The 21,759-nt window shown below is 37.8% G+C and overlaps 2 protein-coding genes across 6 annotated transcripts; one reads left to right on the top strand and one right to left on the bottom strand.

The window, feature by feature from the left end:
- Positions 1-459: 459 nt before the first annotated feature.
- Positions 460-2,739, bottom strand: lsm14b (LSM family member 14B). Of its 2 annotated transcripts, XM_008414137.2 has the most exons (8): positions 2,550-2,739; positions 2,288-2,451; positions 2,086-2,212; positions 1,806-1,967; positions 1,592-1,675; positions 1,359-1,514; positions 997-1,111; positions 460-907 (listed from the first exon to the last, which is right to left on the bottom strand). In XM_008414137.2, exons 1-8 carry the CDS (start codon positions 2,668-2,670, stop codon positions 742-744), a joined length of 1,095 nt encoding a protein of 364 aa, XP_008412359.1. In that variant the 5' UTR covers positions 2,671-2,739; the 3' UTR covers positions 460-741. The 2 variants fall into 2 exon arrangements, with proteins under 2 accessions (XP_008412359.1, XP_081465248.1); XM_081609122.1 differs by lacking the exon at positions 997-1,111 and having other exon boundaries at positions 765-907.
- Positions 2,740-9,385: 6,646 nt separating this feature from the next.
- Positions 9,386-21,014, top strand: LOC103467602 (transcription initiation factor TFIID subunit 4). Of its 4 annotated transcripts, none has more exons than XM_008414138.2 (16): positions 9,386-9,472; positions 9,790-10,528; positions 10,988-11,142; positions 12,683-12,802; positions 13,473-13,619; positions 13,720-13,842; positions 13,941-14,030; positions 15,190-15,417; positions 15,543-15,669; positions 16,007-16,124; positions 19,347-19,516; positions 19,612-19,742; positions 19,839-19,964; positions 20,431-20,487; positions 20,583-20,702; positions 20,778-21,014. In XM_008414138.2, the coding sequence occupies exons 1-16, from the start codon at positions 9,401-9,403 to the stop codon at positions 20,943-20,945; spliced, it is 2,691 nt and encodes an 896-aa protein (XP_008412360.1). In that variant the 5' UTR covers positions 9,386-9,400; the 3' UTR covers positions 20,946-21,014. The 4 variants fall into 4 exon arrangements, with proteins under 4 accessions (XP_008412360.1, XP_081465250.1, XP_017161511.1 ...); XM_081609124.1 differs by having other exon boundaries at positions 9,386-9,463; XM_017306022.2 differs by lacking the exon at positions 9,386-9,472 and adding an exon at positions 9,499-9,625 and having other exon boundaries at positions 9,746-10,528.
- The last annotated feature ends 745 nt before the right edge of the window (positions 21,015-21,759 follow it).

The following is a 21,759-nucleotide window of genomic DNA, read 5'->3' on the forward strand; positions in this document are numbered from 1 at the left end:
CAAACCTTCAGGTTGTGGTCAATTCTGTTGCTAATGCGTTTCTCCCATATGCTTTTCACTTCAACATACTAGGGAGTCAGGTACTGCTGGAAAGTAGTCAGACTTCCCCCATGATTTTGTAAGCCATGTTTGTAAAAACTCCTCACCAGGTCTTGTGTAATAGTTGATTCCCTGACAACTATGGTGAGCTGTTCCAGGCATATCCCACCCAGAAGAATATTTAGCAGCTGCTGGAAAAACAAAATGTCTTAAGTGACTGGGGAGAGGAAAGTCGGGGTCTTTGCCCTCACCACCCAACAAAAGTCAATTGGAGGATAATACTTAGGGATTTTCTCATTTCAAATTCCAAGATACATGCAGACCTAAATGCAAACAGACAAATTAAAAATTAATGAGATGTACCCCCAGAAAGAATCATTTTCTCAAGTTTGTGTTTCAATTTCAGAAATGAAGGCAAGATTTTGAATACAGATTTAACTTCATTTACAGTATTTGACAATCATACAAGTGCTCAAATTAAGACTTCAAACCATGACAAAAATCAGTTGAACACATCAAATGCTGAGTGCCTTAATCGGAACAAAATTACTTTATCTATATAAACAAAATGCCTTGTACATAGTCAGCCAAACAAGCCTAAAGAAAGAAAAAAAATAAATCAAAAAAAGTTTGGCAGTTAAGTTCAACACAATGAGGAAATAGACCAAAAAAAAAAAATCCAGATCAAGTTTTCTGTGGTCTTCACACCCATCCTCTCTGGATCCTGTCTAAAGATAGAATCTGAGCAGCTCCTCGTCCTCTGCGTCCAGTAAATCTACCTCTTAAGCCTTGACCTCTTATGAACCGGCCACTGACTCCAAAAGTCTCCAAATTGCGTTTCCGTTCCTCAGCCCATGTTAATCTGAAACTTAAGAAAATAAATGCAAATAGTGAAAACCTCAAGTTTATATTTCCAAAAAAAAAAAAGAAACAGTTGGATTTAAGAGAAGGGATTACCTAAGCCCATTATCAGATGAGACATTGTCAAAAAAAGACTTTGCTTTGTCATAGTAACATTTCGGGCTAAAATTGTCACACTCCAGCATCCTCGCTTTTGCCTTCTTATCTTCATCTGCATTAAAAACAAAATTTACTATTTTAGACAAAACCCTCAGGACGACCTGGTTTTGACATCCGTTTTTGATCAGAAAGAAATTCACTTTTGAAATATTACTCGGCAGCATTTCAGTTCATGTGCCCTAATTGTATGTAGCAACACCACAAGAGAACTGTTGCAGAAGTCCAGACACGCATGAATCTATTACGAGTGTGCCTTAGTAGCTACTGCAACAGCCAAGTCATTTCAGATGAAAACAAACCTTTTAGGTTCCTTTTTTCCTGCACCTCCCTCTCGAGCTCCTCTTTGATAAACTGTGCATTGGATGAAGCAAAGTCAAAGTCTGTATCAAATTTGAGAATAGGCGATGGAACGTTAGCCATCATCAGCTGTCCACTACCACTCTGATGTCGAGGTGCTAAGGAGATTTTAAGAAATATTTATGTTAGAGCTCCTAGAAATAGGAATTTTACTTTCAGATCTTGATTTTGCTACCTTGCCTTCTTCTGGCCGGTGGACGGTCAGTTTTCTGCCGCTGTGCTTCTGGTCGATTAGAAGTCACAGCAGAGCCTGAACTCCCTTTAACAGAAAAAATAAAAATAAAATATATACCCACACATCGCTATTTGTCTAAACTGCGCAACTGAGTTATAATGTAGCGATTCAGACCAATTCTTTTCATTTAGCTGAAGTATCACAGGAGGCTTACTGGTAGCGGGCTCCTTTTGGGGCTGGGAGTTCACTCTCCTGGTCCTTGGGGGCCTCCTTCTATTCCACTGCCTTTCCTGGGAAGTAGTCAAACCTCTTCGTCTTTCTACTTGGATGGTTTGAACAGCCTTCTCTACCATGGGCCCCCGTCTGAAATGCAGATCTGAAAGGAGAGGCACTGAATTATAGGAGCCAAAAAAATTCCCTAAACTTTTTTAAATGCCTCCAGGGTGGCTTTTATGGTTAGTTTACTTCAAATAACTTTGTGCGAGAATACTTGCCCAGTCCAAGAGCAGCAGCATACTGCTGGCTAAGAAGGGAGCTGGCAGCAAGGTGATTATAAGCAGGCATCCTTAAGGGGCTAAACAGTCCAAGACTTGAATATATGCCCGTGCTTGAACTGGATGCCTGAAAAATACATAAAAATAAATATTCACACAATCATGATAGGAGCTTGAGTGATGCACTTCTTTCCTATTTTACTTGTATGATTGCTGGATCTGGGGGTAGGCCATGATAAGAACTTGGAGATTCACACAGTGTGATATCCTTGATGTCACTTCCACGGAAAGTTATGTACTCATAGACATCGTCTTTGGGGGGTGTTGGTCTTTCAGTAGGACGCCCCTCAGTTCCAAAACACCTTACTGTGCATAAAGGAAATGTTATTTTCCCCCAATCTAAACAAATCCTCCATGTAATATTAAAGACGTCTCTTTCTTGTCACAGAATAAATTAGACTCACCTTTTGCCAGCACAACTGTGGAATTATTTTTGTCAATTGTGTACAAAATCCCCTCATAACGATTTTGGGCCTTTGAAATCAACCATATTCTACAGCCAATGTATGGCTTTGAAGAAGCCATGGCTGAATAATCGTTAGAACAAATGCTTTGAATTGTTTTTCTGTCTTACAACACATTGCACTGCTCAGACTTTGCTGAAACAATTTATAAGCATTTGCAGGTGTGCTGGAACCACACCCACTGATTGAAGTTTAACTCACCTGATTGTTCAAGCCAATCACTTCACTACCCAGTGAAGTGATTCATTTAGGGATCACTTCCTGTATTGCTTTACAGGAATACACCAAGTACAGGGTCATCTTCTACCTGAAGGATGACCTGGGTAGAAGTGATCGTAATGCGGAGTGGGCGGAGTATTTTTTGTTAATGGATGGCAAAGCCATTCAACAATGATAGATCAGTGATTCTTGAGAATAGGGACAAAATGGGTTTTAATTTTCCCATATTTTTTTTTTGTCATTTCTCAACCTTATGTATGCAAATATGACAAATAATATTTTGGAAATGTAAAGATGCTAAGGTACAGGCTCCCAGTTGCAACATTTAAAAAAAAAATTACATTTTTAATCGACCTGACCTAGAACGTTGTCATCACCATCTGACAAAAATAAATTAAAAATAATTTTTAATGACCCTATTAGTGATATTTTTACTCAATTTACAGACAAGTGCTTCTCAGGAAACAAAATAAAAATTATTTAAAACAAAAAACAACAAAAAGTCCATCTAACGGAGTTGACAGTGCATGACCTTAAAGCACCACCCACTTTAGCTGAATTTTTATTTTTTTTTCAAATTATAATTTTCCTGAGCCAGATTCAGGAGCAAGAATGTTTTCACAAGCCTTTTTCTCATGACTTTATGGTGATTCTTATGCTCTTTTTAGACTTTTAATACTCTGTTTACTGAGAATTATGTTGAACAGGATATTATGACTAGTGTCTTAGAAAATTGCTTCGCAAGTCAAATTTAACATCACGGTTTCTGACAACAGCTTCTTATTATCGTAAGGGGTGACCTATACCTGCTCAGACACCAGGCTATGGTATGTCCATACCAACAGTCCAGTCCGTTGGGCAAATTGTAACCTTTCTTAAAACAATTGAGTTGATTTATATAACACTAATTTACAATAGGTAATCTCGAGACAATTTACAAAAAAGTCATTCCCATTCTACTTAACAGTGCATAAATTAAAATGTATTAAGTCAGTAAAAAAAAAAAGTTAAGTTATCTGCATAAAAATGCAGATTGTATCATGTCATTGACTTGTTATTGACTTGACTTGTTTATATGCTCCCCCCTGTTCAAATTACTTTTACCCTGTAATGTCTGATTTGATCTATATTTTCAAGGGGACCCTGTGGAACCAACATGTACATTTGCTGCCTTCTTTTTTTTGTATCTTTATTAATGGACACAACTGGAGTTCCATAAGGTCTCGTAGTAAAAGTCACATTAAGAAGCAATCAGAACGCCTCATGCTGAACCAATCCTCAAACAACCATCCTGCAACGTTTGTTTAACATGTCAAGTTTAACAAGAAAGAAAAACACAGAGAACAACCGGTGAAATTGTTACTTTATAAGTCACAAGTGTACATTTTATCTTTAGGTTTTATGTAACACCATGCTAATAAGCTACAAGATAGTTGGTAAATAATATCACACTGAACACAAATCCTAATCATTAATCTCTACTGGATCTGCTCCTCTCTTCTTCTGCAGCTCCTGAATTAACAGGAACAACTGATGTTTGTTCGTTCTGTAAGAAAAAAAACAAACAAAGTTTTGTTCTTTACATTGTTGTTTTTAGAGCACACAATGATACAGTACTTAATAAATTAAATAAAAGTTGTTCATTATATTCATTTAGCCACAAAAGGAAAGTTATTAGTTATACTCTACAATTCAGAGGGAAAAGGTTCTAGACATGTTAATGAGATCCAAATTTTTTCAAAGTTTTGACAAACCTTAAAGTGTCTTCAGCTCGAGGAGTCGTTTCAGTAAAGTTAGCATTCGTGGGGGGAAACTTGCTGTCGCTGTTCTGCTCAGTCAGAAAGTTACTAATGTCAGAAAAATCTGCTGTCATGTCATGAGCTGGAAAAAAAAATCAACAAGCATGTTTGCAAAAATAGAAGTCGCATTGTAGTTTCACTTAAGACTTATAAAATAGTTTCATGATTTTGGTTATGGTTGTAGAATTTAAACTGAGGTAACACTAAACAATAAATCGTTGGGTAGACAGTGTAAAAAAGAGGAGATATTAAAGACATAAATGGCTGAAAATGCATCCATTGTTGAAAATGAATCAAACTCATGTAACAGTGTAATGATTCACCTCTGCAACACTTTGAGTCACCAAGCTTTATGCTTTCCAAACCGTTGCTATTTGGTCAGTTTGATTTCAGAAGAGCCGATGACATTTTTTATTACAGAAACATAAAAATGACTCATCTTTAAGATGACTAGAACAAGACTCGCTGCGTACACTGATGGCGATGAGTTTGGCTAAAAGTAAAACATTCAGGATTCCCAAAGCCACACCGAGGCAGAGCCTCTCTTTGGAGCTGCTTGAACCTTAAGAAAAACCTGAACCTTAGCAAAATGTAATGCAGTACATGCTAGATTTATCTGTAACGTTTTTCTTACCTGTGTGATTAGATGCAGTTTGTCTAACAGGCTCCATGTTGACGTAAATTTCCTCCATCGCTTCAGACTCAGTGCTGCTTTAAACACTGACTATAAAATCCACTGCAGTCGTGGAACTAAGTGAAAAACTGTGGGAAAGAGGTGAGATGTGTCTGGTGTTCAACATAAAAAAGTAACATATTTTAGATATAATAGTCAAATAAAGAAATTCATGAGTGCGGTTTCAGTATTATTTTCTTAAATATTGTACACAACATAAGATTCTTGAAGGTTTCAATAGTTTATAAGTTCATATTTCCTGATTCGGTTCTGTATCAATGAATATTTATTTCTCCTTTGTTTTCCTTCAGCTCAGTTGATCCTACTCATAATAAACATGTTACACTTTTCTATCGATGAAGAAAATAATTGACTTTTACATTCATGCACAACTTTGCTTTCTGTCGTATGGTATCAAAAATTAAAAATAGTTTTAAATCACTGATATACGGATGAAAAATACATCTGATGTTGTGATGTTCCTGCTCCTTGTGTCCAAACATTTCCTAAAGGGTAATAAATTGTTGGAGCAGGTGACTGCAGATGACTGTATGGATCCCACAGTTTTACGGGTCTCACTCTGTCCTGATAACTAGTCATAGTCTTTCTCCCAGTAAATACAACTATCATCTTTGTATTTTTATTTCTAAATCCTCGTTTAACCCTATTCCTTGTTTTCTCACTATCTCACTCCAGTAGCAGAAACACTGACATTAAGAAACAACAATCCCTGAATTGCATTATCAAACTTCTATAACCGCTGGATCGAATAATTATAAAATTGTATGTATTTATTCATAGTTTAAAGATACATACTTTTAGGACTGCTGTTTAGTAAAAAGCTGGATGAGCTGTCAACTAGTGTCTAAAACTCAGGCACCATGTCTTCTGAGGGAGATCAACAGTTTGACAAACAGCTTGCTTTGTGAAGCACCGCCTCACTGGGAGGGAATCGAAAGGCTAACATGCCAATCAGGTGCAAGTTGGGCGGTTTAAAGTAAGAGAAACCAGATACTGCATTCAAAGCATGAAGAAGACCAGCAAGCAAAGCTTTCACAGAAAGAATTCTGTAGAATATCAGAGTACAGGAGATACAGGATAGAAGATTTGACTGAATCAAGACATTGTCCAGAAGTTCAGACTGAGAAGCAGACTGGAACATTGCTAGCCAAGTATGTGGAGCAGGAAAATAGGTTGTAGTTACTTAAATTTATGCAAACCAATTGTCTCAAAAGATTCAATTACTGCAACATGTAAAAGACAAGTGTAGTTACATTGTGTGATTTTGGCAAACAATATTCTTAAACTAATCCAAAATATTATTCAATGCAAAATGTATTTTACTTTCTGCTTACAGCAGCAGCAATATATTTACTACATGTCATTACATGACATAGTTGTACTGTTCAAAACCTCTCGGTTTGCTTGAGTAGAAATGGAGTAATGTCTGTGTATGTTAAAATGTTAAACATATACCACCCAAAATTCTCACCACTTTCAAATAGTTCACTTTTTATTTTATTCTAGTTGTTGCAGACTCAACTTAAATAGATAAACTTGTAAAGCATCTTTTTTGTTTTCTTTTTTAAATCCAAAAGTTCCTGCCGCTTGTTTAAGATGAGTACAAACGACAAGTTGATGAAAATTAAGTGATGTTCACTTGAACTCTTTTATTAAGCAGAATGTTTTATTTTACAGTGAGGAAGGCCGGAGTCTAGCTTTAGCAGATGGCTGGAGGCATCTGACCCGCGCTTCAAACTCAGTACCTGTTTGCTCTACGGCAAAAATTTGGTAAGATTAAATTTAGTCGGCTAAAGAAAGTCAGATGGTTCATTACGAGTGAAATCTCTTGAGGTAGTCAAGTTTCTTGTTTGTTCAGCTCTTGCTAGTCATTTCCATAGTATGATTACTAATTAACAGTCGATTCTTTTGTGTCTAATTGCAATCTAATTATTCAGTTCACAATTGAAGTTTTATTATCAGGATTCTGCAAATAGAATATTTTCATAGTATATTTCAATCATTCCTTTCGTACAGTCGAAGCTCCCTAAAAAGGATACATTACCTTTCTGTGAAATATAATTTTGATTCCTTTGAGTATCATATTATACAAAGTCTGACTGATATGATCTTCTTGAACACATACTGATGCTTCACATTGATCATTTATAAGCTTATTAGTTACAGTTACTTATCAGCTACTGTCTGTTAGTGAACATTAGTGAACAGACAGCATCAAAAGCTGTAGATACTTTTAAAGGTAACAAAACAATTTACCACATTGTGACCAACTCTCAGAGCCTGGTTGTGTAGTGAGCATGTTTTATTATTAGGTAAAGTGTAGCAATAGCAAGTCAATGTTATTATAAGTAGGACCAAGTGTCAGAAGATGTAAGTAAGTCTCTGTGAGAGGGGTTACTTGAGAAAAAAAACAAAGATTTACTGATTGAATTGTTGGTCGATAGCCAGCATATATTTGAATTTGTGCAACAAACATTGAAAGGAAAGCAAAAACTATATAAAACTGAATGATCATTCAGTTTGATAAATATTACATAGAGCATCATTCAATAAATCGATAGAATCTAAGTGCTCACATCAAAACATCAAATCTAAATAAATAGAAATTGTACTAAATACTTTAATACAGACTGATGGTTGACATTGATCATTTATAAGTTTTTAGTAATGAAACCTTAACAACTACAGGTGTACTATATTTTGTTAGTGAACACACTTGACCATGTAAGATAACAAATGTAAGGAAAGAATCATTAGTGTCAAAAAACAAACAACGTATAAGTCAGAGACAAAAGCTGTACGTAATTTTAAAGGTAACAAAACAATTGCAAGTCTTGAAGCGTGGTGGTGCAGTGTAAAAACTTTAAACTTTGGGGAAAACTGAAAGATAAATATGAGCAGTAGCCTCACATGGGCCTGTTTAGTCCCTGTCACATATTCTTAAGAAATAAATTTACAGATGAGGAACTTTTACTGAAATGTATCACACTAGCAAGTGTTGAAGAAAAAACAAATCTATAAGTTTCAACCAACCTTTACTATTTTGGAGAAAGCATGAAGCACTGAGAAGATGAGTGTTGATTCAACAGCTGGAAAAAGACTGAAGCAAAGTAGAATTCACAATGATGCGTGGACAAATCCTGGTTTAATATCAAATAATCCTTCAAACTCCAATTAAAATTTGACTGAAGGGTATCAGAGGTCACAGGGTCACAAACGTCCTATGGGGGGAGGTTACAAAGTTTCCATAGGGGAAGGTCACGAGGTCACAAACTTTCCATAGGGGAAGGTCAGGAGGTCACAAATGTCCTATGGGGGGAGGGGGTGGGGGTAATTAAAGGGGGCGGGCTTTGATAACGTTTAATCCATCAAACTCGGATTAAAATTTGACAGAAGGGTGTCTATATATCTCTCTTACAATGTTTAAAATAAAAATAAAAATTCAGCAAATACCTGGAAAATATACATTGTTGTGCTCACATGACCCAGGTTAGTTTAGTCAGATATTTGAAAAAATTATATTTTGCGTATATTTTATTCAAATTTTGTGCTTTATCCCTAGGACTTGTTTTGTCCCTATTCTGAAGAATCACTGAGATACATTCAAAGCAATAAATCTATATTCACAATATTCAAACCCGATTCGGGGGGAAATAAAAGCATACAATATTAATAGGAGTTAGTGACACTTATGGTGTGTTTGAAGAAACAAAAGCATAACGTAAGTAGAATATCACATCAAAAAAGATAAAAGAAACAGAAATCAGAGTTGCATACTTAAAAAAGCACATGCGCAGCCATTTTGAGACATACGTGGTCAGAAACATTTATTCAAACTGCTTCAACACTTTTCTTAAATCCGCGGCGATGGGAAAGTTGATTTCCTTTTCTGAGAAAGCAAATCCGAGAGCGGCGCATTATTCCTCTCCCTTTCCCTGGTGAAACTGACAGCTCCATCTTCGAGAGTTTATTTTCTTTCTCCAACCAATCACAACGCCGACCGAGGTAACGTCATGGGAGGGGGTGGGGGGGTATCTAGTCGGCGCATGCGTCTTAAGAACTAGCGTTGGTAGGCAAAGATGGCGGCGGGGTCCGATTTGTTGGCTGATGTTTTCTCCAACAGAGCGGTGGACAAAAAAGTAGTAAGTGAGGTAGTGAGAGCCTTTAATACCCTGTTAAGAGGAGCAATTTGCGCTAACTTGACGTCTGGGATTCAATTAGCAAAAAATCATTTTTGTGGTTTAACTGTAGTCGGTAGTTTCAATGTTGAGGGTAGTAAATGAGATTTTGACTCTATAAAGCAGGTAAGATATCTGTACTCCATGATATGCCGACAATAGCTAGTTTTAGTCAGATTGTTTAACTTAATTGTAGCTAACTTAATTTGACTTATCACTTTCCTGAAACTAATGCGAATTGGACAGTTGCTCGACACTTCCCTTGTTGCCATATGTTTCCGCCGCGGTAGCGACAGGAGTTGCTGAAGGTGTCAGTAATTGTTCGGGGGTCCCACGGTCGGAGCATGGAGGGGACAGCTGGGATCACATCGGCCGCTGAACCAATCACGACTGCCGCGCAGAGTCACTTCGGTTCACTGACAACAAGCGGAGCAGTTACAGGAGCATCAGGTGCAACAGCTGGAGCTGACAAACAACAAGCGACTGGTGCTCCAGCTTTGGATGGAAACGGCGCGGTGATGAACTGTCACATCCCCGGAAGCGGGCAGTCGGATAGCTCTCAGACAGCTGCTGTGAATGGACCCGCTTCCTCATCTCCTGGTTTTATTATTCGAACTTCTCTGAGTGCACAAAATCCTTCGACCTCATCTGGGAGTTCGTCTCAGCCTGCTGAGAAAACTGTTCCCACAGTGGCGCTTGTAAGACCACCACCTATGCAAACTTCAGCTAACGAGTCTCAAAGTACAGAATGCCCAAATACAGTCGTATCAGGGAGCGGTAGTGTTTCCTGCAAAACTGAACCCACTAAAAGTATAACTCAAGCCGGTGCTCAGGTCCTGCCTTCGGGTGTTTTGACTGCGACCATGAGGAATCCGACTGTTCTGCAAAACATGAGGACTACATTGTCGTCAACGATCAGTGCCGCTCCGCCAGCAGGAATACGGACCATTGCTCCACAGGTGTTGGCTCCTCGACTCACTCAGCCTCAACAAAACGCCACCAGTATCCAAAACATCCAAATCCCTGCAGGTACGGTGTTTAAGAGCTTTCTATTTACTGTTCAACAGATGGGATTTAATTTCCTGCATGGATGAGGAAAAGCTTATGACATTTTGTATTAAGCGAAGGTGAAACTGCTATTGATTCTAGCTGAGGCTACATTCCGGACATAAGTGGTTAAGGTTCTAATTTCAAAGTAGATTAAGTTCATTATTGGTGTGGCCTGTCAAAGGAGCACTTAGCTGCAGTGGCGCAACTACACAGTATTCAGGTGGATGCGAAAACATGGATCATAGAACATAGTTTTGCCTGTTATGTTTTTTTCAAAAAAAAACAAAAAAAACCCTCAGGTCAGTTCATTGATAAAATTATGTTTTTATGTATTAGAAAGCACTATTGATGGGTCATTTATGTCGATTATTATCCTCTGTCACGGTTGTGACTTTGATTTTGTTTTTTTGTTTTGTTTTTAATATTTGAACCTTTCAGGCATGGTGTTGGTTCGCAGTGAGAGTGGGCAGCTGCTGATGATTCACCAGCAGACTTTGGCTCAGATGCAGGCTCAGGCACAGTCACAAAGCGCAACGACGCCACGACCTGCAGCCCCCACCAGCACTCCACCTGTCCAAGTCACGTCTCTTCAGGTATTGGTGTGCCAGAAACATGAGCACACGCACACGAGGAACATGTGACTCGTATGCGTGTTGCAGTAAAACACAAAAGAAATGTACATTTCTGGATATCTGCTGATAAAGACAATGGCCTATTTCAGTTTAGGAGGGATCACATTTGACAAAAATTAAGAAAACTTGTCTTCTTATTATTCTTATTCTTATTTTAATGAAGAAATATAGAAGTCATTTTGAAGATTTTCCCAAACTTTAAAACAGATTTTGTGTAAAATCTTACACAGATTGATTTTTTTTGAGAATAGATATTCATTTAATTGATTTTCAACCTGAAAAATAGCTGTCATTGGATAAATAAGTTTGTGCTTGCAGGTATAATGGAAGAAAAAAAAAATTACAAAGCATTTTCTTCCACTATTCTGGAAAAGGTTCAATGTTATAAATGGGTCATTTTCAAATGTTAATATTTAAATGTAAAATATATTGCACTGATTTTGTAACGTCCACACAGAAGTTAAGCTGAAAGTATACAACCTGTCAAATGTCAAAACTATGAATTTTCATTGTGTTTTTCGAAATATTGGTTTTGTTGTTTTGCAGATGTTTCTAGGTACATGCCAAAAAGATTTATGCAATGTATTAAGAGACTTAGTGAAACGTTTTAGTAGCAAATAATAATATATAAATATAATATTCTGAAACACAGTGCTTGTGTTGAGCACTGTCTCTACACAAGAATTAAGACTAAAACTTGTCACTGTGATTTGCCGGCTTTTAAGTTGATTACTGTTACAATGTTTCTTCTAAATAGACTTGGAAACAAAACTTTTAAACAACTGTTATTGATCAGTCCATTGGCGAACCTTCAGACGATATAGGAAAACGTACTTTAATCAGTCAATCAACTTTATCTACGTGACTTTTTTCAAGTTCTAGTGATGGAATGTGAACAAGCTTAAAAATACAGTACAAGCACACTAAAAACAAAAGATTTCACAAAAACCGACCTGTTCTCTAAGGTGTAACACATTCAGAACGGACTGCTGTGAAATGGAAGGTTATTCTAGTCCTTGGGCAAAATGGCTACCTTTTTTCGGAGAATGTGGACATTGTGTCTTTTGACTAAAGCGAACAGAGATCCAGCTTATCAGTTTTCAGTGATCAGCACAGAGGTCAGCATATTTCAATGTGTGGACAAAACAGAACATGCACATATGTGAAGGCAACAGTTAGTTATATTATATAACTGCAACCATTAATGCTTTCCAGTGTTCTTAATTTTTAACTTTTCATACATTAAAAATGTTTTATTCTGTCAAATAGTTTTATTTAAAATAAAAATGGGTTTTGAAATGTCATCCAAGCTTTTTTTTAACGTTGCATTGCAAGCTGGATGCAATTGCACTTATCTGATGTAGAAATATAGTACACTATTCTTATTTAAATAACTTTAAAGCACTCCAACTAAAATATTTTATAAAACAGATCAAATGAATCATTTTAATGCATAACTATTTGTAACTAATGAAAACATGTCTCTTTCTGTCTTCCGCAGACTCCAGGAGGTCCTCTGCTGGCTCGCTCCGTAACCCCGACGACCATCATCAAACAGGGTTCTCCAGTTCAAACCACAGTTGCAACCACAACCACCCTCCAGAGACCTCCTGTTCTGCAGGTACCTCAGTCAGTCTGCATTCTGGCATATTTATTTGTAGTAGTTACAGTTAATACAAGGTGTCAAATTGACCTAGTTCTAATAATAAAAATAGTTTGTCAATGTACCATTCATAAACATCTTGTTACATTTAAAAAAAAAAGTCAAATATTTTCAGGGCTGCTGACAATAGACAATGTTTCACTGAGCCTGAGGATGTTCCATAAGTGTGATCTTCTATGTGTGTGTTCTTTGTTCCAATAAGTCATGCAGACAACTCAGTAATTTCTCAAGAAGCATTAGCTTGTTTAGATGGCTAATAATGACTAAAAATAATTATCATTCAAGACACTGAGGAAATTAGACACCAATTGTTTTTCCCCCTTTTACTTACCTAGGTAAACAGAAGTAAACCAAACCAGAAAAATAAAAATGATCTATTGTAATCTACTTTTCTGTGTTTTGTTTATTCATCTACAATAAAGAGTTTTACAAGGATGTTTGAGTTGTTTACTTTTATTTGTTTAAGTGCCACATTATTTTATTTCTACAGGTTGCCATGTAAAGTGCCTTTTTGTTTATGAGATCTTTAATGGCTAGTTTTCTGGATGTTTGTTTCATACCCGCACTAAAAAGATGAGTGAGCAACTGTAATTTTTTTCATTTCCTGTAAAAGTAATCTCTTGTGCAGAATACCATCATACTTGGAGGAAATGCCACTTCCACGGGACAAGCTCTTGGCACGCCAACCACAGTGCAGGCAACGGCAGCAGTAACTCAGAGGGTGGGGCCCCTTGGGGCCACTGGGGTGCCTGTCACTCCAACAGCCATCACAGCTGTAAGAAAGAAGTGAAAACGACTCAGCTTGTTTTGTTAGTCTATTTTGTGAACTCTGGTTTTATTTCAAATTTTCTTTCTTTTCTTTTTTTTTTTTTTAGGAAACACTGGAGAATGTGAAAAAGTGTGGAAACTTTCTGTCTACACTCATCAAGTTAGCATCCAATGGAAAACAGTCATCTGAGACTACAGCCACTGTCAAGGAGCTTGTTAAGAATTTGCTGGTACTTCTCTCTGGCACAGTTTGTTGTTCTGTGATTTTTACACTTCTACTATCTGTTTATCACACATTTCTTAACCATCGTTTTCTTTGTTGTAATAGGAAGGAAAGATGGAGCCTGAAGATTTCACCAGCAGGTTGTACAAGGAGCTTAATTCTTCTCCTCAGCCATACCTTGTACCTTTTCTTAAGGTGAGGTGTTGGAAAGAAAGGTTGACACACTTTTCACAAAATAGCTACATTTATACTGTACTTAAAATATACACAGGTGGATTCCATTTACAAAGTAGGGGACTTTTCAAAGCAAGTGGTTGCACTGGATTTTGAGGAGTTGTCAGAGTAAACAAGTTGCATCCATTTGCAATTAACACTGTTGAGATTTGTATTTGCTAAGCCTCCGAACTTTAATTTAAAAGAAAAACCTTAAGTCCATTGCACAAATATGTTGGTTTAATGACATCCATCTGACCTTGAATTATTATTTAAGCCCCAATTTACATTGACAGACTCAATGTAAAGTTTAACCCTATACACAAAATGGCAGTTTACTTGAGTGTTGGCATCAGTTATTGATGCAGAAGTCTAATGATTCCTCTTAAATATGTCAAGATTATAGTTTGTAAAGTATGAAAATAAACATTTAGGTGTAACATCAATGACGGTACTTGATGTTACACCTAAATGTTTATTTAGGATTAGAGAATTCAGACTGAAAGTGCTCTTTACCTATAAACAAGAACAACATCACATTGCCATCCACAATATTAGCTATTATTGTTTTGTTTTTGCTCTCTGTTTATAAAAAATAATAAAATCAGATATGTGTGTGTTGTGTGTGTATACATGTTCTGCATGGGTCAGCTAATAACAAGCAGGTCATCTTAAAAAGTGCAAAAAAAGCAGCATAACAGTTAAATTATTGATAATGCTTAGAAGCATGTGCTCATTAGGCTTTGGATGATACATACACAAACGCAATATGGATTCCGAAGCACACTTGCAGATGCCCTCAATAATCAGCAGGACTGAATAAGAAAGTATCTTGCTTAGCTTAGATAATGTCTCACTGAAATGTGACAATTGTACAGTGTGATGTCTCTGTTATGGTACAACAGCATGAAACAGGAGTTGCATGCTAAGGCTTGTTTATTAATTGTCTTAATGTTCCTACAAGTACCAGTAACATGATTTAGAAAGAGAGACCGTCTGTGAAGCAGGTACGCAGTTTGCTGCTTTGAAAAGAGAAATGGAATTGCATTATGCACAATCTGGGCGAATGTTACTGAGCTGTCATTATTTTATACCAAACCATTGATTTCATTTGCTCTCTGTTTCCTCTTGATGATTGTAGAGAAGTCTTCCGGCGTTGCGCCAAATGACCCCAGATCCCGAGGCCTTCATCCAGCAAAGCCTGCTGCCCCAGTCGAGCGGCCAGTCAGCTGCAGCAACCTCTCCAGCCCTCGGCGCTGTGGTTCTGCGTCCTTCTCTTTCGCCTGCAGTCAGCTCGGCCACAGGATCTACCACGACCAAGGCCACAGTCATCACCCTCTCTCAGAAAGCCAACAGTAAACCCGGACTGGTAATTAAGCTCCTTCTGTGAACTTTGAATGTTGCAGTTGGCATGTATTTTTATTTTGTATTTTTTTCTACATAAAATCCACTTTTTGTTATTGTATATTCATTTATTGAAAATTTTGTGTGCAGGTTGTGGCCCAGCAGCCGGTGAGGCCACAGGTGACCCTGGCTCAGTCTCCTTTGGTAACGATCAGAGGAGCAGCTCCCAGCCGCATCATTGTGGGTCAACCACAGATGGTCAGACACATTCCACAAGGTGTGAGTTCAGCAGCGATTCACACTGGAGATGTTTGATACATTTCTGTAGGATTGGGTTATAATATCACTGTTGAAAGTTGCTGCTATCAAGGCAGAGCTGTCATATTAATCTTGAACTGTTTGGTTAATAAAATATTCACCTGATTAAATCTTGCTGTGAAGTCTAAACTTGTTTGTGGTATGGCTGCCATCTTGTGGTTACATTGTGTAATTGTGGGATAAAAGGAACATTTTGGGATCCATTTATTCAAACCATTTTACTAGCTGCTGTGATTTATCCTGTTTTAGTAAGCTATGCCACAAAGTGAACTTCTGTCCCAATTTATACATTTTAGGTTCTGTGGTGAAGCAAAATGTGGCTCCAGGGACCAGAGGAGTTCAACTACTCAACCAGGCATCCCTCGTCGATGCTCAGAGGAATAGGCTAAGGGAAGCAGGAGGGGGAACATTCAAGTATGTGGCTCTTAAAAATGTAAAAATTATCCCAGATCTGTTTACAACACCTTTTTTAACTGCACATCTTTGATTTTCTGAAGGGTTAATAATCAGATGGTAAACTGTTGCTTGTTTAATTAGTGTTTTTATCTTACTATAATGCTGTTTTTTACTTTAGTATTTGCAATTCCATGAAGAAGTACTGAAATTCGACATTTTAGAATGTAGGAGTGAGGTGTAGAATTGAGTCATGTGACTTAGAATCGATTCAGCCTTGAGTCACAAATTTAATAACTTTAGATTTGACTTCAGAATATCATAAAATACTTTGGATTTAAACTTTCCTTCCAAAGATTCTTGACTTCACTTTGACTTGAACCTTTTTACTTTTACACCAAATAGAAAATCTTATGAAGAAAAAAATGACTGGTGCAGTTCGATGGGACCTTACTAAGCTCCTGTTCCAGCTTACTGTGCACCATCTCCCAATTGACAATATTTCCTCCACCTGTTGCTCCAATAAGCTTGCTGTGTCGGCAGTGTTGTTTACTTGCTTTCTTTCCTGCATCATATGATGACAGGAAAGGAGGTAATGAAGGTGGAGTTGTGCCCTCTTCCACCACATTCAGAAGTGTGTTAAATTGAAAAAAAGAAGGAAGAAAAGAAGCTGTGGGTGGCATCTTACAAACAACAGACTTCTATTCAGCAGAGTTCCTTTCAAAATGTTAAAGCACTTTCTTTAAGACTGTAAATGCAGACACTGGTGCATTGTAAACCGATTTTTGATTGTAATGAGGGAGACGGACGCCGGCCATAATCTAACTTATTTTAGGATGTTTTTAAAATGTTCTTTTATCTCTTGCTTGCTCTTCCAGTACATGAAACATCTTTTAAAGTAATATCTTAATCTGAAATTATTACTCTGATTAAATTCCATAATGGTCAAATGGGTTGTTTAAGACTCAAATAAAAGAAAAATCATTATGGCATTTTCATGTGGTTATTTGGGACTTGAATCAAGACATCACTGGCTGCATGATATGAGGATGAAAATAGTACTGGTAAATATTGCAATGGTGATGTCAGTTCCATTACTGTGTGACCGTTTGCATTTTGGGGCAATGTCATTTGTGTTCAGTGTGAACATCTGCTTCACACTGAACACAAGTGGTTAAATAATGCATTGGCACCTAAAAGGAGAATTCATAGCACTTGATGTATATTACCCAACAGTTATTGTGACGCCTTAATTTTAGACTAGTTAACTTTTTAGCAAAAACGAGCACACATACTGATAAGTGAGACTTCTGTAGCTAGAAAGTTTCATATTTTGCAATAGTTCAATAGAGTTGGATCATAAGAGAACTAATTCTCTGATTTTTAAACTGTTGTTTGATACATACGGTAAATGACTTTTTGACGTGTGCCAAAATCAACAAAAAAAAATCAAAAAGCAACAGTTTGATTTCCTTTTTACCTGCTCAGCAATAAAGTAAGCGTGCAATATTTTAATTACACCTATAAAATGTATATAAAGGGAAGAAATCATTGTAGAGCCTTTGTATAAGAGAGTTTGCAAATTCCTCTAGCTACAGTAGATGGATACACTTAATTAGTTCCACTTTGGGGAAAATCACAAGTCACAGCAGCAAAGAACAAAATTACAAATATCAATAAACAGTTCACAAAGAAAAACAATCAACTCACAATGAAATACTGCTGTAAAAATATAGAGAATCTATAAGCTATGCCCAATGTATAAAAATTATTTCTTAAAAAGCTGCAATCTTGCACCTTGTAAAATGATGTATAAGATGTAACAAACTATGGTGCACAGTGGTAACTGCAGATCCTTTCCTTCCTACTGTGTGGGTGTATCAGTCTGCTGCTGAAGGAGCTGCTTAAGGCCCCCACAGTCTTAAGGGTGAGAGGAGTTGATCATGATTGCTTTCAGCTTGGCTGGTGTCCTCTTCTCACCCACCTTCACAATAGAGTCCAAAGAGCAGTTCAGAACTGTGCCTGCCCTCCTGACCAGTTTAAGTGTCTTGTCCATCTCTGAGCTTCCACAAGCCCAGCAGGCCAACATAGAGGATGACCAAAGCCATCACAAAGTCATAGAAAGTGTGTCCTGCACACACTAAATGACCTCCATCTCCTCAGTAAGTGGAGATGATTTAGGCTATCTGTGCTACATGACCAATGTAGTTTGTTATTGAGCTGAACACTCAGATACTTGTACTTCTTCATAATCTTGAAGTCCAAAGCCTGAATGATTGGAGAAGTCCTCCTACTGAAATTGATCACCACCTCATTTGTCTTGATGATGTTGATGTGCAGATGGTTCAATTCACACAAAGAAACAAAGCTGGAGATAAACTCTCTGTTCTCCAGATCGCCCCCCCCTCCCCCTCCCCCTCTTGACACACGTCCAACGATGGCTGTACCATCGGAGAACTTGTCAGAGTTGTAACTGAAGTCTTGTGTGTATAGTGTTTAAGAACTTAAAACATTTTTAATTATAAGACCAAGGTTTGAAAAACCCCTGTCCCATAATCTTAGTTTAACAAAATTAGGCAAAAGCATATTTGGGTGCACCAAAGTCACTTGACCCATTGCTTTATTTTCCAATTGCTTTCTTCTTGCTTCTCTCAACTAGTAGTCGTTTTGGATTGTATTTAAGGGAATCAAAGTGAAGTAGGCTGAATACTTGCATGGCTAACCTCAGTGGCATCCAAAGAAAATTTTCGTGGGGTGGCCAGACCAGGCCAGTAAAAATTTTAAAGTAGTAGATAAACTCTAATTTTATTTTATTTTTAGATACTGTTTTTGAATGTATTATTTATTGGGTTTTACACTTAGAAAATGACTCTATGTCTTTCTATGACATGCACATAATTCTCTGGGACACCAGGCAGGTGGCCAGTATTTTTCAGGATGGGGCCATAGCCCACCTGGCCCTCACTCGGGAGCGCTCCTGCTTAACCGTTTAGATTTCCATTTTCACAAAAATTGAAAGTCCATTTTTTTGTCTTCCACTTCATAATTATGTGCTATTTGTGTTCTTCTATAACATACAATCTAATTTACATTTGCGATTAGGTTTTGATGTGCTAATCTGGACTATGAATAATTATGCAAAGCATTCTAAAATAACTTTTTGTTTAAAAAAAAAAAAATCAAAGTATAAACCTAATCTATGTTTGGTTTTTGCGTCTTCCTTTTTCTACTTCTTTCCTGCAGGGATGATGATGATATCAACGACGTGGCTTCCATGGCAGGGGTCAACTTGTCCGAGGAGAACGCCCGCATCATGGCCAGCAGCTCTGAACTTGTTGGCATCGTGACTCGGTCCTGTAAGGACGAGGCTTTCCTCTCCATCTCCCCTCTTACCCGGATAGTTCTGCAGATTGGTCAGTGATTTACTTTTGAGACAAAGTAAACTGTGCACTTACTGTAGGTGAACTCTCATTCGTTCTTCATTCTTCCACACTCACTTCTGTTTCAGGTAAGAAGTTTGGTGTCAGTGAATTGGGCACCGATGTGATCAACTACATTTCCCATGCTACACAGCAGCGACTGCAGAACCTGTTGGAAAACGCTTCACAAGTTGCACAACTGAAGAATTTAAATTTTAAGGTATGGATGTGTCTCAGTCACTCGAGAGTTTGCTTCGTGAACTATAGTTTATTCTGGTTTCATAACTTTCTTTATTTCTGCCCGTCTCCTGGTCAGGAGGAGGAGCGGTGTGAGCAGGTCAGCGACGTGCGAGCTCAACTCAAATTCTTTGAGCAGCTGGATCAGATGGAGAAGCAAAGGAAGGAGGAGCAGGAGAGAGAGATCCTGCTGAAGGCTGCCAAGGTAGAAACACACAATTTTATGGTGGTTCAGCAGTTTGAAATTTGATTTTATTTATTTATTTTAACCTCAATCATTTTGGGGAATTGGAAATGAATAAAAGTAGGTGTTATATATTTACAGCTTTATGTAAGAAGGGATTTCTTTAAGCTGCTGCTCAATAAGTATTGAAGTATTTAAAAAAAAAAGTGGATCCGTCCTCCTCTGCATAGATGCATCTTATGTGGTTTGTTGACCTAGAATGACCTATCATTACTTTAACAAGGACACAGAATACCTGACAGGAAGAATTACTCTGTTATAATTGCATATACAGGGCGGGTGTGTGATCTTTACCATTAATGTTAGTTTTTCTGCTACTAGCTAGCAGATATTTTAACTATGAATGAGTGAATGAATAAAACAAGGGATTTAATAAACTGATCAGATTCAACCTGAAATATTCAAAATCTCCTCTGCATTGCTGCAGTCTAGGTCACGGCAAGAAGACCCAGAGCAGCTCAGACTGAAACAGAAGGCCAAAGAGGTGATTATATGCATAGAAGAGGGAACATGCACCTATTTTCTTTATTATTATGATGAATGAGATTAATCCATATGTTGCTGTTGTGTGTATTCCAGATGCAGCAGCTGGAGTTGGCTCAGATCAGGCAGAGAGAAGCCAACCTAACGGCGTTGGCAGCAATCGGCCCGAGGAAAAAACGGAGAACAGACTCCCCTTTAAGCGGTGCGAGTGCAGAGGTAAGGGTTTTTAAACCTTTCGACAAAAATAATGTTTACAGAACTGTTAAATGATTCCTTCCTACTAACCTGCAGGGTTCGGGGTTGGGTTCCACCCAGCCTGGAGGCTCCAGTGGACAGGGCTCTAGACAGTTTATGCGCCACCGCATCACCAGAGTTAACCTCCGGGACCTGCTCTTATGTCTGGAGAATGACAGAGACTCCAGTCACTCCCAGCTACTCTACAAAGGTCTCCTCAAATAAAAGCTGGATTGAAGTGGCTATTGACACGCAGAGGTATTAATAAAACCTACCTGATGGCCTTTTGCTTTATCTGCTGCTCTAAGTATTATATCTGCAAGAAGAGAATTATCTGAAAAGGAGAGGAGAGCCTCCTCAAGCACTGGCCTTTTGTGTGGTATCTTCAGCAATTAAGACAGGTAATGACACCAGTTTCCCTCACACTTATTAACATCAATGCTCAAGATTTGGAAAAAGCTTCAAAAACATTTTTACTGCAGCAGCATAATCTCAGTTTTGTCTCAAGTTTGTCATGATGAGGAGGAAAGTCTAGGTAGAAAGAAAAACACTTGGAGAAGAGCAGCAAATTAAAAGCACCTCAGAGTTGCCAAGTATCCACAGCAACAGTTTGATATTATCTACATGCCAACTGTTTTTTTGTTTTATTTTAGGAGCCACGCCAGGAAAGTTTTTTTGTTTCACCACTAATTGGAATTGGTGGGGTAGGCTAAAATATTGGGACTTTAACTGAACAGTGTTTTTCAGTCAAATAAGTCACATATTGAACTTTTCAGCAACAAACTCCTGGTGGGTCACACATGAAGAGATGGAAGGCTTTGTAAATAAGTTTCTCATACCAAGTTTGGATTATCTGTGATGTTTTTGTCCTGGTTACCTTGTTAGTGCACGCAGCATCACAAAATCTTTCACATTCCAGGAGACGTTAAATAAAAATCTGATGGTTCCTGCTAGAAAGCTGGATATGAGTGGTCATCAGGTCTTTCAGCAGGATGATGAATCAAAACATATGGCCGTATTAACAGAAAAATGGTTCAGT

This window comes from Poecilia reticulata, chromosome 7 (assembly GCF_904066995.2).
Source record: "Poecilia reticulata chromosome 7, P_reticulata-male-v2, whole genome shotgun sequence".
Classification (NCBI taxonomy): domain Eukaryota; kingdom Metazoa; phylum Chordata; class Actinopteri; order Cyprinodontiformes; family Poeciliidae; genus Poecilia; species Poecilia reticulata.

Coding starts and splice junctions, on each gene's coding strand:
- lsm14b (XM_008414137.2), bottom strand. CDS start 2,670: ATGGCTTCTTCAAAGCCATACATTGGCTGTAGAATATGGTTGATTTCA. Junction 2,452..2,549: donor CACAGTTGTGCTGGCAAAAG/GTGAGTCTAATT, acceptor CTTTATGCACAG/TAAGGTGTTTTGGAACTGAG. Junction 2,213..2,287: donor CAGATCCAGCAATCATACAA/GTAAAATAGGAA, acceptor TGTATTTTTCAG/GCATCCAGTTCAAGCACGGG.
- LOC103467602 (XM_008414138.2), top strand. CDS start 9,401: ATGGCGGCGGGGTCCGATTTGTTGGCTGATGTTTTCTCCAACAGAGCG. Junction 16,125..19,346: donor GCAGGAGGGGGAACATTCAA/GTATGTGGCTCT, acceptor TCTTTCCTGCAG/GGATGATGATGATATCAACG. Junction 19,743..19,838: donor TGAAGAATTTAAATTTTAAG/GTATGGATGTGT, acceptor TCTCCTGGTCAG/GAGGAGGAGCGGTGTGAGCA.